Source organism: Rattus rattus, chromosome 11 (genome assembly GCF_011064425.1).
Source record: "Rattus rattus isolate New Zealand chromosome 11, Rrattus_CSIRO_v1, whole genome shotgun sequence".
NCBI classification, from domain to species: Eukaryota; Metazoa; Chordata; class Mammalia; order Rodentia; family Muridae; genus Rattus; species Rattus rattus.
This window is the reverse complement of record NC_046164.1, coordinates 30,800,759-30,818,195: the sequence shown is the minus strand read 5'-3', so window position 1 is coordinate 30,818,195 and position 17,437 is coordinate 30,800,759. Positions and strand designations below refer to the sequence as shown.

General features: G+C 45.5%; 1 protein-coding gene across 1 annotated transcript in view; it reads left to right on the top strand.

Annotated features, from left to right (window-relative positions):
* The window catches only part of Usp46 (ubiquitin specific peptidase 46), a 68,468-nt gene that overhangs the window by 38,761 nt on the left and 12,270 nt on the right, over positions 1-17,437 (top strand). Inside the window, exon 5 of the mRNA XM_032915861.1 lies at positions 12,254-12,330. Within this exon, the coding sequence (XP_032771752.1) occupies positions 12,254-12,330 (77 nt within the window). The remainder of the gene's footprint in view (positions 1-12,253; positions 12,331-17,437) is intronic.

The window sequence follows — 17,437 nt, the reverse complement described above, 5'->3', positions numbered from 1 at the left end:
TATATGACTGGTTTATAAAGTAGGCATAAAAACCAAACATTTACAATAATCGTAAATTTATTTTACAGTCGTTCTCCGGGGTCCATATTATTTTACTATGTATTACGCTTGAAACCATATTTGCATCCTAGTGAGATGTGTGTACTTGTTTATCTTCACACAAAGAAGTCAATCACGGCTGACTCTTTGATGCTGTGGTATACAGAACACCCTTTGGGTTTTTCAGAGGTGATCAATATTTTGATTTTTATAATCATTAGTGCTGAGAACCCTGCTGCACATAAACACTTAGGAGAAAAATGGCAGAAGCATGTTTAGGGCCATTTCATAAAGTGTTGGACATCCTATCCTGATCCCATGACAAAAACTAATTTCCCAGTTTTTGTATTTGTGCTTTTAAAAGATGTTTTTATTTATTTTTATTGTATGTGTATGTATGTGTGTGTGCCTGTGTGAACTTATGTGTTCCACATTCATGCAGATGCTCATGTAGGATGCGAGAGACTGTTGGATCCCCAGGAGCTGGGGTTACAGGATCTGCCCTATGTAGGTGTCGGGACCCAAAGCCAGGTTCTGAACAAGAGCGGTGTGTGTTCAGAACATACCCCAGTCAGCTACCGAGCCATCTCTCTGGCCCCCATTTCGCAATATTTGAAAGAAGGAGATTAAAAATTACAAGTATCCTTTCCATCTGGAGATGATAAATTTATAACATTTTTTCCAAAATAATATTGCGATTATATAAGTCTAGAGATCAGCATTTGGCACAATCCTATTTATCTGGGTCTCTGCCTCCCTTCCTCCCCTCCCTGTTTTCTGATCTTTTATGCTTCCTTTTTCAGTAAAGTCCAAGTGGATGCAAAAACTGGACACAGTACCGTGCACGGTGTGTGTGAGCCTGACTAGCTCTCCCCTGCTTCCACACCTCTCCTCCCTCAGCCTGGTTCATTTTATAAGCACACAGCAGATATCACTTCACTTGCCATTTACTGATCATCTGTGTACGTCACTAAAGATTGAGTCTTTTAAAACAGCACAATACCATTTTCACACCTCAAAAGAATTCGGCTATTTTTCACTCAGTTGTTGAAGTCTGCCTGGTTGTGTCCTCTTATAGAGCTGGTTAATTATGTTTTTTAATTTTCTATTTTCACATGCGTACGTGTGGCCGGGGTGAGTGTATGCGAGTGCACACACGTGTGGAGGCATAACCCTGATGTCAGAATCACCCTTCATCGCTCTTCCCCGTCCCTTCCTGAAGCCCAGAGCCCACTGCTACGGCTGATCTCCAGGGCCGGCTTGCTTCGGGGATCCCCACTGCCTTGTTTTCCTGGGCAGAGATTTACGTGGGTGAGCATGGCCACTCAGCACTTACGTGGGTTCTGGGAGTCCAGACTCTGAGTCCGGCTTACGCAGCAAGTGATTAACCACCAAGCCCTCTCCCCAGTTCAAATGTTGGTTAATTTATGATCCAAATACCAGTATGAGTGTTAATTTATAATTTATCCCCCACCCTCCTTTCCCTACTTGTGATTCATTTGTGGAAGAAATCAGGTTGTTTGTCCTATATAGTATTTTCTACATTTTGAAAACTTCTTTGTGATGTTATTTACCTAATTAAAAATTAGGAATGTGTATGTGTGGAATGTGTGTATGCTGTGTGTGTGTGTGTGTGTGTGTGTGTGTGTGTGGTGTGCATGTAGGGGTGTGTGGTGTATATGATGTATAGTGTATGGTGTGCTGTGTATGTATGTTATGGGTATGTGTAGTGTGCATGTTATGGGTGTGTGTGGTGTGTGTTAGGCTGTGGGGTTTGTGTGTGTGTGTGTGTGTGTGTGTGTGTATGGCGTGTATGGTATGTATAGTGTGGGGGTGTGAGGGTATGTGGTGTGTGTGTTGGGTGTGTGTGTTGGGTGTGTGTGGGGTATATGCATGTGAGGGTGTGGAGTGTTTATGATATGTATGGTAGGGTGTATGTGTGTGTGCGCACATGCACGCGTGCGCAAATGCCAAGGTAGTGGTGGTAGGTCAGCTCTCTCCTTCTACCTTGTGGTTCCTGGGATTTGAACTCAGGCCATCGGGCTTGGTAGAAGAGCCTTTACCACTGTTGTCCTGTTGTCCCTGTCACCCATCCTGAGCCATCTCACTGGCTCCCCATTCATGCAACTTTTGCAATAAAATACCAGCAGTTCTCTCATAGGTCTACTTCTGAGAAGTCCCCAAAAGACTTTTGTTCATATACACTGAAAGACTTACTTGCAGAGGAAGGCTTGGAACAGTATTTTATCTAATTTTTTCTCCCATAGTATATTATGATCATCTTTTTCTCCTCCGCCACCTTCTCCCAGATCATTCCCATCTCCCTGTCCATGCTCTTTCTTTTTCTCTCCTAAAACAAAACATAACAAAGACTGACTATCAGAACAAACAGAAAACCAAGAGGAAACAAAAAGCCCACAAGACCAAACCAACCAACCAACCAAAAGCAAAACAAACAAACAAACAAACAAACAAACAAACAAACCCCCCAAACCAAAACCAACAACAGCCATAAAACAAAGCCATGAATATGTTGGGCATGGGGCCTACTGGATTATGGCTAAAATGCTCAGTGCTTCTTCCTTGGAAAAAAGCTGATTTTGGAGCAGCATCTTAAAAACAAAACCTTGCCCACGTCGCCACATCCCTCACTCCATCGCCCACCGGAGTGCCTCTGACCAATCTCCTCTTTCTCCTCCTCTCACCCCCTGTCTCCAAGTTCATCATTACTTTTAGCTTTATATATTTTTAGCTCTTGCTTTGCAGCTTTTGAGAATATTTATTTTTATTTTTAGTTGTGTGTAGGTGTATGGGTCGGCATGTGGGCGCAGGTGCCCATGGAGGCTTGAGGCATCTGGTGCCCTGGAGCTGGAGAAGTGAGCTGTCTGACGGTGTGATCTGAACCTGGGGTCCTCTGAAAGGGCAGCCAGTGCCTTAGCTGCTGGGCCTGCTCTCTAGCCCACCGCCTTGAAGTTTTAGGGACAGTATCTCTGCGTGTTTATTCCTAGACATGTAGTCAATTCTGCACCTTCATGAACTTGTTCTTCTCCTGATTTTAAGATTCAGCCATTTGATTGTGTACAGTGTGGTTCATTGTTTTTTTTGTTTGTTTGTTTGTTTTGTTTTTTTTTATCGTTGTGTAGTATTTTATTTCAGGAATATACCACAACTTATTTTCCCATTCTTTGATGACAGTCTGGTGTTTTTAGCTTTCTCTGAGACAACAGCGCTGGAAACCCTCTCACACACATCTGGTGTGTGTGTGTGGGTGAGTGTGTGTGTGTGTGTGTGTGTGTGTGTGTGTGTGTGTGTGTGTGTGTGTGTAACTTCTTTCTAGGGTATCCCTCAGGCACAGGATTGCTGTCATGGAACCTGCTCATCTTCAGGTGGCCTAGGTAAAGCAGTTGGTTCTGGCGAGGTGGCAGTTAGCTTAGTAGAGTTAGTTACTTGTGTTGGTCTCCGCTTTGTGTTTTTGTAGTAACCAAGTAGCTTCCTCTTTGTCTCTTGGATTTTTATTTGTAATTATTTTGTAACACACTTTCCCCACTAGTTTTTTAGTGAAATTGACTTGACTCTCTCCTTTGCTTGTTGATTTGGGAGTCAACATATTTGTAAAACCATGTTTCTGTGAAAGATTTTGCATTCATTCTGAGCTCTCCGTCCCGTGCATGTCTGCTGGGACTCCCTGCTTTTCTCCATATCCTTAAGATTCATGGTTTGGTTTGCGTTGTTGTTGCTGTTCACGCAAACAGTCGTGTAGCCTTTCGCATCCTGGCTCCTTTGGTTAGCATCCCTGGTGAGGGTCACTATGTCTTTGCCTGATGTGTTAGCTCACTCTTTGTCACTGCCATGTGGTGACTTAGTGGATGAATAATGACATGCATTCACCAAGTTTATGGTTGATGACTCTCTGTTCACTTTTACTTTGGGGCGAGTACTGTGAACCATGCTGCCGTGGATATTGTAATAACATCTAGCCGCAGAATCCATATTTCTCTAGGAGATTATCCTCGGTCTCCTGAAAGTAGATGTATGAGATATTGTTTATCATTCATATCATTAGAATGTGTCCAGTCCCCACGACACTATACCAGTTTGTACCCTATGTGAGCATTTTATATGTGAGCATTCTATTTCTCTCTGTGTCTCTGTCCATCTGTTTCTCTTTGTTTACTTTTGTATAGTGTCTATGCACGTGTGTGCAGGCAGGCATGCGTACACATGGAGACCACAGGAGGATGCCGGGTATCATCCTCTATTGCTCTCTGCCTTGGTCCCTTGAGAAAGAGTCTCTTATGGAGCCAGGAGCCTGTTATTTCTTCCTTAGGCTGTGGCTAGCAAACTGCAGTGATCACTTAGTACTGGGGTACATATATGGGGTACATACAGCATATGGCCATACCTGCTTGTTATGTGGCTGCTAGAGTTCTGAAGAGAGGTCTTTGTGCTTCCAAGGAGGAGCTCTCACCCACTGAGCCCTCTTCTCAGCACGAGTGTGAACACTCTTAGCGGCCGACCCCCACATCACCTTTGCTATCTAATGGCCGGGTAAGTATTCTTCTATTCAGTGACTGGTTTCCCAACACGTACATCGCTGTGTGGATGCGTGCTCGCCTTGTTTCTCTGATTTCCACCATGCACGCCGATCTGAAGGACAAAATGAATAATCAGTTATGTAATTACAATCTCAAAACCAAGCCCCGTGAAGGAAGTGAGGACGATTCCATGTGCTTACGAGGCAGAGAGCAGAGCCATGTGGCATTGTGTTCGGGATTCGCAGCTGGGAAGCCCGCAGCACATCTGCGGCTGGCCCCTCCTTTGGGCTTGTTAATTGAACATTGTTAGTAAATCCACCTTGGCAGCATGCTGCGTGGATTTTCAGGATGACTCTGATAATAGGCTCAGCCACATTTATAGCTTAAAAAAAAAAACAAACCCTACAAACAGAACAAATGATCCCTCACATGCAAATATTGCATTCAGAATTCACCCTGCAGAAGTTGCCGTGTAACCTTGTTTCCTGAAGGGTTAGGTCAGACAGGAACCTGCATCTCAATATTCCTCCCCAATTCTTCAATCATATGAAAGTATTTGTTCTAAAGGAACTGTTTACATGTTGTAGTGCGTCTTTCTGGAGGATCGAACAATCTCTTTATATTGATTTTATGTGCACGTACTGGGGCTGGAGAGATGCTCAGTGGTCAGAACACTTGGTGCTCTGGCAGAGGACCCAGGTTTGGTCCCAGCGCCCACATGGCTGCTCACTTCCATCCAGAGCTCCAATTCCAGGGGATCTAACACACTCTTCTGTCCTCAGTGGGCACTGCATGCACATGGTACATACATGTGGACAAACAGTCATAAAATAAGAGTAAATAGGAGAAATGGCTTAGAGATTAACAGTAGTTACTACCCTTGCTGAGAACTACCTGTAACTCCAGTTCTGGTGGCTCTAAAGCCCTCTTCTGGCTTCTGTAGGCACCACGCACGAATGTTATGCCTAGCCAGACATGAATGCAAAACACCCATAGAACATGAAATAAAACAGAAAATGAAAACAGAATTAAAGACTTACATGTTTATTATTTTACAGTGATATGCAATGTATAAATTAGACCATAATTTGATGTTTTGAAACTGAATGCATTATATGAAGCAAGTGTGAATAATTAATATATTATATCCACTATAGTACTTATCATTTCTGTGTGGTGAGTCATTCGGAATCCAGATAGAGAAATCTTTAACCCTCCCTCATTTGAGACACACACACACACACACACACACACACACACACACACACACACACACATGAGATAAGGAAAATATATATATTTCTTTCTTGAATAGTCTTCTTTATTTTCCTATATCCCAGAGCTGGACAGACTCCTAGGAATCATTTAATCCTTGTTTTACCCATGCCTGGGGATGTTCTATGGTGTCCCAGCCAATTGGTCACCATCATCCAATGGACACCGGCCAGAGGCAGGGAACCCAATCTCCCAAGGATGCATTCCATTTTTAGCCAGCCTTAATTGTTAGAAAGCCTTGGGCTTTCTAAGAAAGTGCATGACCCATGGACTTCCTGCTTGTTGACTATGCAGGACTGGGATTTAATAACACCCATGAATCGAACTTTCCTTTGGGGACCCCCTCTGAGGACTGTCATAGGACAGGCTGTCTGCTCACTTTAGTCAGAATTGCCAAAGCCCCCATTCGTGAAATCTCCCAGTGGATTAAGCTGTCCCTGGTCCTGAGTAGCAAATTAACCCCTGGGGTCCCTTGCCTTTGCCCTGCTTCAGCCTCTTCTTGTTGCTCCAATTGTGGAAAACCTCTGTACCAGACTTCAAGTTCCGAAGACAGCGGCTGACTTCCTGCCCAGTGCCTCTCAGTAAAGTGTTGCCTATGATTGCAGCCCAGATGCCAAAGGGAGGATTTATGGAGACAAGTGGTCTCCTTTGCCGTGGGTCTGGAGGGCCTATTTTAAGGGGTAATCAGAGCTCACTTGTCCACACAACCTTGATGAGGGCACTTCTGAATTGGGGTGTCAGGGTTTTCCATTGGCGTCTGACTGCTCCTTTGCTTGTTCCTTTGTTGCGTCCTTAGATTTATTAGGTCAGTTGGAGCTTAATCTTGCATTTGCTTATTTTAATTCCTCTTTCTTTGTAAAGCTGAGCTTTTGCCTTGCAAGATCTGTGGCTTTTTGGGGATTCTCTGTGGCTTTAAGATTTTATCTTTGTTGTTGGAGTCAAACTAATACGCAAAGAACTGTCGTATTAACAGAACCAATTCTGCAAATCTTTTTGCTTAGTTCTCAGAGGGTCATACTGCTCCAGCAGAGCCTCTGAGACCCACGTGGATAGAGCATGGAGCCGGCTGAGGCAGGCTCATGCACTCAGTGGAGATTCTGAGGCCCGGCTTTCAGATGGGCAGCAAGGGCTCCATTCCCTAGTTTATTCTTGGGTTCCAGCAAGGGTACCATCATCATAGTGGAATCCTAAGATACCCTTACCTTTCCTATGAATTCAGAAAAGGAATCAGGGGAGGTAGGCACACATTTAAAGATGGCCTCCTTTTTTGGAGTAGATGTGGCCTTCGAGGAAGTATGTCACTGGGGCGGGGGGCTTTCAGACCCCATGCTTAAACTCTACCCAGGGCAGAAGAGTCTTCTGGCTGTCTTCTGATCAAGATGTAGAACTCTCTCCTCCAGCACCATGTCTGCTTGGTGACAGACATTCCTTCCACCTTGATAATAGACTGAACCTCTGAACCTGTATACCTCCCGTCCCCCCAATTAAATGTCCTTTATAAGAAAAAAAAATAAAGATGGCCTCCTCCTTTGCTCATAATGTAAATATCATCTTTAGGCTGATTTTATCTATTTATGAGTTACAGTTATTTAAAACTGAGCAAGTAGGGTCTATTTCTCTTCTTTTTAAGGAGGGAGGGCTGGTTTTTTTTTTTTTCTTTCTTTCTTTTTTTGAGGGAAGGATACCAGGCTCAGAATTAAGGGAAGAAAGGAGAAGTGATTGTAGGCTGTTCACGCTGAGAGTGCTGGAATCTTTTAGTAATGTGTTTCCTTGGAGACAAGCTGTATTTTCCTTTAGACCAGATCCTTGTGTGGGGGAAGAATATGCTTTCTTGGCAGCTTGCTTGAAAGAAAAGAGCCCCCTCCCTCAAAAATCCTCTAACCACCTCCACCAACCAACAAACAAAAGCAGCTTCTCCTTGTCAAAAATTCAAATAATTCTGCAGTATAGTTCTTGACCGAGCCTCCTTAGCACTGTGACTTCTAAGGGTGGGGACGGAAAAATTCCTGATAGGACTTTGATCTCCCGGCAAGGTGGGCTTACCCAGCAGAGCTTTATCACTCTCATCCTGAGAGCTCTTTGTCTTCAGAACTGAGAACAATGTAGCAACTTTCTTCTGTTTCATAATGAGAATCCCACCTTTGTCCTGAAACCGTTAAACTGAAGAAGAGTTGCATCAAATCTCACAGAATAATTTGCTTTGGTGCCTCTTTGTACCCCACCGTCTATAATTTTTGTGTGATTCCACTTGGCCATAATTCTTTTATTTTTCTCCCAGGGAGGGGCTGTTTCAGTTAAGAGAATGCTCTATCAATTTACATACATAATAATCGTTAGCAAATGTATAAAGGGAAATATGTGTTAAAAAGAAAATGAGTCATATCTCTGCCTGTGAGAGGGCACTGACTTAGGTATCTTAATCTTCATTCAGCTCTTCTTCAGCTGGGCAATCCATGTAGTTATTATGTATCTCTCACATACTGGAGCTTATGTCAGTTACCAAGCATAGCACTTGCAAAAGGTGGTCCTTAAGCTTCTGTCTACTGATATGCATGTTTAACCTGTGCATTCCCCTTTAACTGTAGCAGCAGCAGCAGCAGCAGCAGCAGCAGCAGTACCACCACCGCCTCCACCACCACCACTACCACCACAAGCACCACCACAGTCACCAGCATCACCACAGTCACCAGCACCACCACAGTACAGTCAGCAGCACCACCACAGTACAGTCAGCAGCACCACCACAGTACAGTCACCAGCACCACCACGACCATCACCACAGTCACCACCACCAGCACCACCACAGTCACTAGCACCACCACAGTCACCAGCACCACCCCGAATGACCAGCAGCACCAGCACCGCTACCAGGCATGAGTAGTATTTCAAGAGGCAAACCAAGAATGGTCATCAATCACATCCTTATTCACACAGATATTCACCATTGTTGTTGATCTGGATTTTCACAGGATTTCTCTTTGGCTTAATGAATCTTCTTCTCAGCACTTCAGAAACAGAGGCAGGCCAATCTCTAAGTTCAAATAAAACAGAAAGGGGGAGATGTGGGAGCAGGTGTGGTAGAGGCAAGTGTGGTAGGGGCCAGTGTGGTAGGGGCCAGTGTGGTAGGGGCCAGTGTGGTAGGGGCCAGTGTGGCAGGGGCAAGCATGATGGGATAGGGTCGGGGAGCAGAGCAGAATATGGGACACGGTGGAGCAGGACCTGGAGCAAGAGTGCGGCTGAGACTTATCCAAACCCTGAAAATCTCAGCATGAGACTAACAGGAGTAAGGATTGCTCAGTCCCTGTTGTGGGCCTGCATACCCCAGGGCACTTAGCCCTACAACCTGCTTTGAAGTTGTCATATTCCCCTGATGGTCAAATTACAGGTTTAAGCACCTGGAATTCCTCTTCATGCAAATGAAGCATTCCCAACAGTGCAGTCCCAGCCCATAATGTACAATCCCCCTGAAAACCCCTTCCCACTCCCCAAGATTTATATATCCCCTTTTTACCCCCCGAATGAAAGAGAGGTGTTTCACTTCCCAGAACAGAGAAGAGCTGTCACACTGAAAACCGTCTCGGTACCCCAAGGGCAGACGCAGAGCCGGGTGTGTACATATTAATAAACCAGGATCTTAGTTACTTACTGCCAAAGCCAACCTTCTGAGCTTTAGTAAGGAAAACAGAAAATATATTATGCCGTGTGTTTGTATCAGTTCTCCGGTGTTGGCTACCAGCTACTGTCGAAGCTCTGAGGCTCGAGTGCAACTGTCACGTGTTGTTATAACCTCTGCAAAGTGTGTTGGCTTAGGGCCAGGTGGCTTAGGCTGGCTCTGGCTGAAATTGTGTGTTTGTGGTCTGCTGGCTTATGCCCCTGTCCATGGGCTGGCCAGGGCATTCGCTTTAGGTGGGTGTCTAAGTTGAGACCACATTCCTGGAGTCTTCTATTTTCTTCCTGAATGCAGGGTCAGGTGGGCTTAGCATTCTTACAGTGATGGCAGAAGTGCCAGAAAGAGGCTACATGGTCTGGAGAGATGGATCAGCAGCTTAGAACACTAGCTACTCTTTAGAAGACCCAGGTTCGGTTCCCAGCATCTACATGGTTGCTTACAACTCTCTGTAACTCCAGTTCCAGGGGACCCTAGCCCCTCTTCTAGTCTGTACAGAGGCAACAGAAACACATATAATGCACAGATATACATGTGATATAATTTTTAGAAAAGGAAAAGCAGTTTACCAGTGCTCATTAACCTTTGCTGATAATGTGTCTTCTAGAGTCTCCCCTGGCTGAGACAAGTTCTGGGGCTCACTTGGATTTAAGAATGGGGAAAGAGCTGGGTGCTCTGGCATATGCCCGTCTGTCTATAGTCACCTGGAATTCTAAGACTCACAGGGCTGAGGCATGAGGATCAAGATTCAATTCAAGGCCAGGCTTGACTGCATAGTGAATCACTGTCTCAAAATATTGCACACATGCACACATGCACGCACATGCTCTCTGTCTCTGTCTCTGTCTCTGTCTCTCTCTCTATCTCTGTGTCTCTCTCTGTCTCTGTCTCTGTCTCTGTCTCTGTCTCTGTCTCTGTCTCTCTCTCTCTCTCTCTCTCTCTCTCTCTCTCTCTCCCTCCCTCCCTCCCTCCCTCCCTCCCGGCTGGAGGGTGTGGTGATGGCAATGTCCTCTTGATGAGATGACCTGTAGTCAGTCATAGACTTGGAGCTAAGATGGCTTCACCAATAACAAGAGAAAGTATAGCATAGGACCGTTCATCTAGGTAGACCATACCTTTTAAACAGTTAGTGTATATCATATGTAAAAGATATGTATCATATCTTTTCATTTAATGTAACTACCATGTAGCAAACCATTTCTAGCTTTGTGAACATTTCCTGAACACTTCATTTTTGAGCTAGGTCTCCCTGTGTATTAATGCTGAGTGTCCAGGAACTTACTATTTAGACTAGCATGACCTCAAATTCCGCCAGTCTGCCTCCTAAGTGCTAGGATCCAAGGTGCACACCATTACACCCAGTGACTTTGTTATTGTTTGTTTTTTATTAAAGACTGCATGATCCTGGCCAGTCTTGAACCTACTATGTGGATTCAAACTCTGAGAGATCTGTCTGCCTCATCCGCTCTCAAGTCCTGGGATTATAGTCGGGCTCCACTTATCAGTTAACACTTACTTGATAAGGCTCTCTGCATAGGTCATCTTACCTTACAGCAGTCATAGGAGATGCTTTTCCTAGCCCAGTGAGGAGACAGAGGTATAGAGAGGCTGAGTAACTGACCTTAATTCATATCTTTCAGAGTCAGCAGGGGCAGCCCACACTGTTATATTTACTGTCATAGCATCAGAGGATGTGTCTGTAGCTCTTGAGTGTTTCTCTAGGTCATTTTCCTAGAGTCTGCAGTTATAGGGTCACTGCTGCCCCCCTTCCCCCCAACATAATGTTTTTATTGATTATTTGGGAATTTCACATAGTGTACTTCCCAAAACTCCCAGCTCTGCCCCCTGAAAGGCAAAGGAGGAGGAAGGGGAGGAAGAAGAGAAAGAGAAAGAGGAGGAGGAGAGGAAGAGGAAGAGGAAGAGGAAGAGGAGGGGGAGGAGGAGGGGGAGAACCAGCCAAGTCTAGCTTATGTTGCCCATATACTCACTGGAGTGTGGGTGCACATTACCTTTTAAGTGAGTGCGGCCTTCACTTTCCTGCCAGCAGACTGAACATCCAAGTTTGTGGCTGGGTCAGCTCATCCCTCTCAGTACACTAGCAAAACTGTAAAACCTCAGGGTTGCTGGCGAGTGAGTGGAAAGCACCAGTCACTCCGGGAGCTTTGACTGACATGTGAAGGGCTGGGGCAGTGAGCTGGGTTAGCGGATAGTGGTCTCTATCAGGATGGGCTGTGTGACCAGCTCACGAGTGACAGCACAGGACTCTGCAGATGGGAACCTCTTTCCTAAGGACAGCTCAATGGGGATTAGCTCGACAGTCCACAGGGCTTGAATGGGCACTGGAGAAGGGGCTTCAGGGACTGGACTTGGTGAAAGGCCACCATGTGGAGGTTTCTTATCTCCTGGACTTTTTCTGTCCCTATCCTCTCCCAGAATGGGCTACACAGATGCCTGTCTGATGCTCATGGGTGGCCATGATGAGGAATATGGATGAAGAGGGAGAGAAACCTGGTTGAGTTTTAGTTACCACATTTAGAATCAGAATTGTGAAGGAATGAAGTTGAACTGGGATTGGGTTGGGAGGTTTTGAACTAACTCTGGTTTGGTGGATATTCATAGCCACATGCGACTTTACTGCTGCCACATGTTGGGCCACCTATAAACACTCAAAGTCTTGGCTACAGTGTCTGCTGTGTATTTTGTACCTAACCCCTCCCCCCCTCTTTTTTTGCTTCAGGTGAGTAGCAAAGACGAAGATTTTCTTGACCTCTCTGTTGATGTGGAACAGAACACCTCCATCACCCACTGTCTGAGGTAACTGCTTGCATTCTGCCTGGGGTTTGAGCTTTTGACCTGGTTAGTAAGCACATAAGGAACTCAAATCCCACAAAACCATCCCCTGCTTTTTAAACCAATGTAGCCTTATTATTTTATTTTATTTTATTTTATTTTATTTTATTTTATTTTATTTTCTATTCTTCCCCAAGCGATGAAAAATAAATGTGGTCTGGAGTCAGGTATTTTTGAGCAGAGAGGATCAGGTGGAAGTAATTCATCACTGTAGTTAAAAATAAATCTTTAATCTGCAATGCAGATGTGTATTAGCTCTCTCTCTCTCTCTCTCTCTCTCTCTCTCTCTGTGTGTGTGTGTGTGTGTGTGTGTGTGCGCACATGCATGTGTGTGTCTGCCTGCATAAACTCACTTACGTATTAAGTTAATAAGTGATACAGATGCCAGCCATGACTTATTTTCTAAGGTAGCAGTTATCAACCTGCGGGGCACAAGCCCTTTTGGGGGTTGAATGACCCTTTCCCAGGGGTCTCCTGAGACCATTGGAAAACACAGATACTTACATTATGATTCATAATGGTAGGAAAATTGCAGTTATGAAGTGGCAGTGAAAATAATTTTATGGTTGGGGGTCACCACAATGTGAGGAACTTTATTAAAGGATTGCAACATCAGGAAGGCTGAGAACCACTGCTCTGAGGTAACCTTGTACATGAACATTTATGTGCCTTGAGAACTAGGGATGGAATTGCCTTTTCTGCATGGCTTTGATGTTCTGTAGAGATTCGTCATTAGCGTCAAGAGACAGTAATGAGCCAGAGTTTAAGTACATGTGCCCAGGATCACTGCAGATAGAACACATTCGCATATGCATTGAAACAGTGCTCAGAGAGGCTGGGGAGATGACTCAGTCATTCTGTGGTGACAGTGTTTGACTGAAGGACCTGAATTCAGTTCTCAACACCCATGTCAGCCAATTCCAGTTTTGGGGAGATCCAATCCTATGGCCTCCGTTCTCATATATAGACATGTATACATAGTGAAATAAATCTTTTAAAGGAAAGGAAGTCCTTTAAATCTTTTCCTTTTGAAGGAAAGAAAATGTTTAGAACTGTTGCAAGGACAAGATTCCCCATCCCTACTCCCTTTCAGCAAGGAAATAGGTGCTTATAATTTTCCTAATCCTGTCCTAGACATAGGCTACAGAACGAATGTCACAAATCACCAAGCTGGCTACTTCCAGTCAAGTCGGGCTACACAGATGATCCCCAGAGCATAGGGATAAAGCTGCCCTACAGAGTGGCCAATGGTGAAGAAGCTGATGCAGCTCAGCGGTAGGGTGGGCTGCCCCAACAAACAGTTGCCACAGCTGTGGGCATCTTACAGTATCATAGCAAGGCGCTCTCTGTTTGCGTCAGTAAGAATCAGCAGACCGGAGCTTGCTGGAAGAGCTTCTTGGTATGGTAGGTTGTACGACTTGGGGGCTGATTGCTTTTCCGTTCACTTCCCAGTTCTCCCCTCTCCACTCTCAGCATGGAGCAAACAAGGAAAGTTTAAAGTATGTTTTTCAGGCCGGCCTCTTTCTTCAGCTTGGTTCTGTTAAGGGGCTGGGTGACCCTCCTGTAAAAACAGACCATCTTTGGGTCTCCTTTGCGCTCATGACTATGTGGACTGATGTACTTGACTGGAAAAAGAGAAAGTTGTCTCAGTGTTGGCCTGTGGGGGAAGGATGTTGCTGTTCCCTCGTGCGGTAGGTGTTGGGGTTTGAGGAGATTTGACAGAATCCCTGGTTGTTAGAAGGAAGATTGTGGTAGCTGTAGCACTGAAGCCAGGCAGATACAGCACTGAGTGCTTAGTTCCGACTTCAGACGTGTCATGGAGAACTGAATCATGGATTCAGTTTTCACGGAGGAATTCCCCATGGAAAGGTAGAGGTGGTTGGAAATGGCAAAGATGGGGAAGGGCAGTGTGTAATTGCTCTTGCGTGAGTCACCTTTCTCATTACTGTGATAAAATGCCCAACAGATGAGACAGCTGAGCGGGAGAAGGGTTGATTTTGGTTCACAGTTTGAGGGTACAGTCCATCACAGTGGAGAAGGCATGGCGGCCAGAACACAGGGCGGCTGGTCGGTCGTAGCGAGTCTATAGTTAGGAACCATCGAGGTGAATGCTCCTCCCTCCCTCTGTCCCATTTTTATTCAGTCCTGGACCCCAGTGCATGGGATGATGCTGTCAACATACAGTGTAGGCCATTCGTTACCTGTTATCCTCTCTGGAAACACAACCCCAGCTACCCCCGGAAGCGTATTCTTAGGTCTAAATCCAGTCAAAGTGACAATGAGGATTAACCATCAGAGCTCCCACACTGGCCTTTTAGATTCCTCAGATATTACTCTCTGACTGGACAGTCCAGGCCCATCAGCGTTCCTGAGAAGTACTCCATAACTTTAGGTCACCCCTAAATTAGATCTTGGCCGTCTTACTTACACCTGCCCCCGTACGTCATAAAGAGAAGTCAGTCAGCGGCTGCCCCTCACCATTGAGCTCTCTGACGGGGCCCAAACCTTCAGTCTCTTCTGTCAGAATGCAGGAGACTCAGGGTGGGTAACTCCAGCAGACCCATTGGCTGTTTTTTTTTTTACTTCCTGCCAAATAAAATCTTTGGATTAAGGTGGTTGTAATGCCACATACATTAAAGTTCAGCACTTGGGAAGTAGAGGCAGGCTGACTTTTCTGAGTTCGAGGCCAGCCTGATTTACATAGTGACTTCCATGATAGCCAGGGCTCAGATAAATAAATAAATAACAAATAATAAAGTCTTTGAGTCTGGAGATGCAGTGGCCATGACTCTAGCCTCCCTGACTCAATTCGGGTTGGATTCATTTTGTTTTTCAGTTAGGAGCTCTTTAACATCCCCTGTATTAAGGTCTATGATGTGAGGTTTCTGTCTGTCATCTCTCTTGACTGTTAGGGACTCATGCTGAAATCGGGGGCCCTGAAGTAAGTGTCTAGCCTCCTCCTTCCAGAGGGGTTTTGGGTGACAGATTCCAGTGTATTCCCACCGAACTCTGCCCCAGAGACATGATATAAATAACATTAAAATTCAGAAGACATCTGGAAAGAAACCATGAGCCCACCCTGTTCTCTGAGCCAAAAACTCACGCCTCAGACCTCAGAGTTGCATCCTAGGCAGGCTGAGCCGCCTGTGACAGCGGATTCTAAGAAAGAGGGTGCTTCCTTCTCCTCCCCTTTGCAAAGCTCAGAGATGCCCTCAGGCAAAGACTTAGTGCAGTTTGTCCAGGTTGTCCTTCTCAAGCCTTTCTGGTGTTTTCTCTCCCCCTCGAGCTCCTTTGCTCTCCCTGTGGCTCTTCACCTTGAAGAGTGTAGGTGTGAAAGACTTTCTTCTTCCCCTCGCTTGAAACCCTAGTGGGCCAGGCGGTCAGCCAGGCGTCCCTGTGGCCTCTGAGTCCTCTCAGAGCTCTCTCTATGTGCAAACTGATCTTTAGGGATCCTGTTTCTACCTGTTTAAAGACACTCAATTTATATCCTGAGTTTATACACATTGTCACCCTACTGAATGTCACCCAAATCCTTCTCCTGTGTTGTCTTAGTTTTGGTCATTTCTGACATGGGACATTTTCTGGAGTGTGACACTCACAGATTTTTTTAAATTAATTTTTCAGTTGGCGTACTAAGGGATGTGCTTCATGTGACATTCTCAGACATTACAGTTTGTTCTTACCCCACTCCCCCTGCCTTCTCACCCACTTCCTTTTCTTGGTTCCTTTCTCTCCTCAAACAGTCCTCCCCTCTGCATTCATATCTCATCGACTCCTCATTTTCTGTTAAAGTTCTTCCTCCCTTCATAGACCTTTATTTACATGCCCTACACACACACACACACACACACACACACACACACACACACACACACAGAGAGAGAGAGAGAGACAGAGACAGAGACAGAGAGACAGAGACAGAGAGAGATACAGAGACAAAGAGACAGAGACAGAGAGACAGAGACAGAGAGAGAGGCACACACACAGAAGCACTCACACAGGCACACACACACGGCGGGGGGGAGAGACAGAGAAACAGAAAGAGAGAGAGAGAGGAAGAGAGAGAGAGACAGACAGACAGAGAGAAGCACACACACAGAAGCACTCACACACACAGATACACAGCGACTGAGACAGAGAGAGACAGAGAGGGAGAGGCAAATACACACACACACACACACACACACACACACACACACACACACACAGGAGGGGGGGCTTATCTTTCTGAATCTGGCTTATTTCGCTTAACGTAGTGATGTCCGTTCCATTCCTTTTCCTGTGCATCGTGATCACATTCTTATTCGTGTCTAAATAAAAGCCCATTGTACATGTGGACTGCATTGTCTTTATCCGTTCGCCTGTCCACAGACATTAGGCTGGTTCTGTGTATTGTGAATAGTGCGGCAATCATCATGGAGGGACAAGTATCTCTGGGGTGTTAGTCTCGTTCTGTGTGACGCTGGTTCTGTGTGTTGTGAATTGTGTAGCAAGTGGCATGGATATTCACGTGTCTCTGAGGTATCCTGACTCTTAAGTCTCAGGTATTCGGACTTAAGAGTCCTTCAAGCATGAACCCAGTAATGGTAAGCTGGGGTGTGTGGGTGTGTGTGTGTATAACCACAATACTGATTTCCATAGTATATACCCCCACCCCACCCTGTGCACCCCTTCCTCTGTCCTCACCCCCTTTCTTTAACACTCGAGTCAGTGGTTCTCAGGCTTTGGTCATATGTTAGAGACACCTGGGATGCTGAGGAAGTGAAGCATTGCACATGAAGAGCGTCCATGAGTCTGGGCTTCGGTCCGTAGTGTATGCCCCGGTGATTCTGGGAGCACCGAGCCTTGAGAAACTCAGCGCCCTCTCTGTACCGTCTTGCTCAGGTCAGTGAGCCAGCACCGTTGACACTGCTCGGGATGTCACTAGAAATGATTTAATGTCTTTAGAATCAGAGTCTGTATTTTGACCGGATTCCTTAGGTGCTTCATTTGCAGGCTGACATCCGGATGGAACTGGAACATCTGGTCCCCACCCTCAGCCCCACTTACTCAGGCTGGGTCTGTCTCCGAA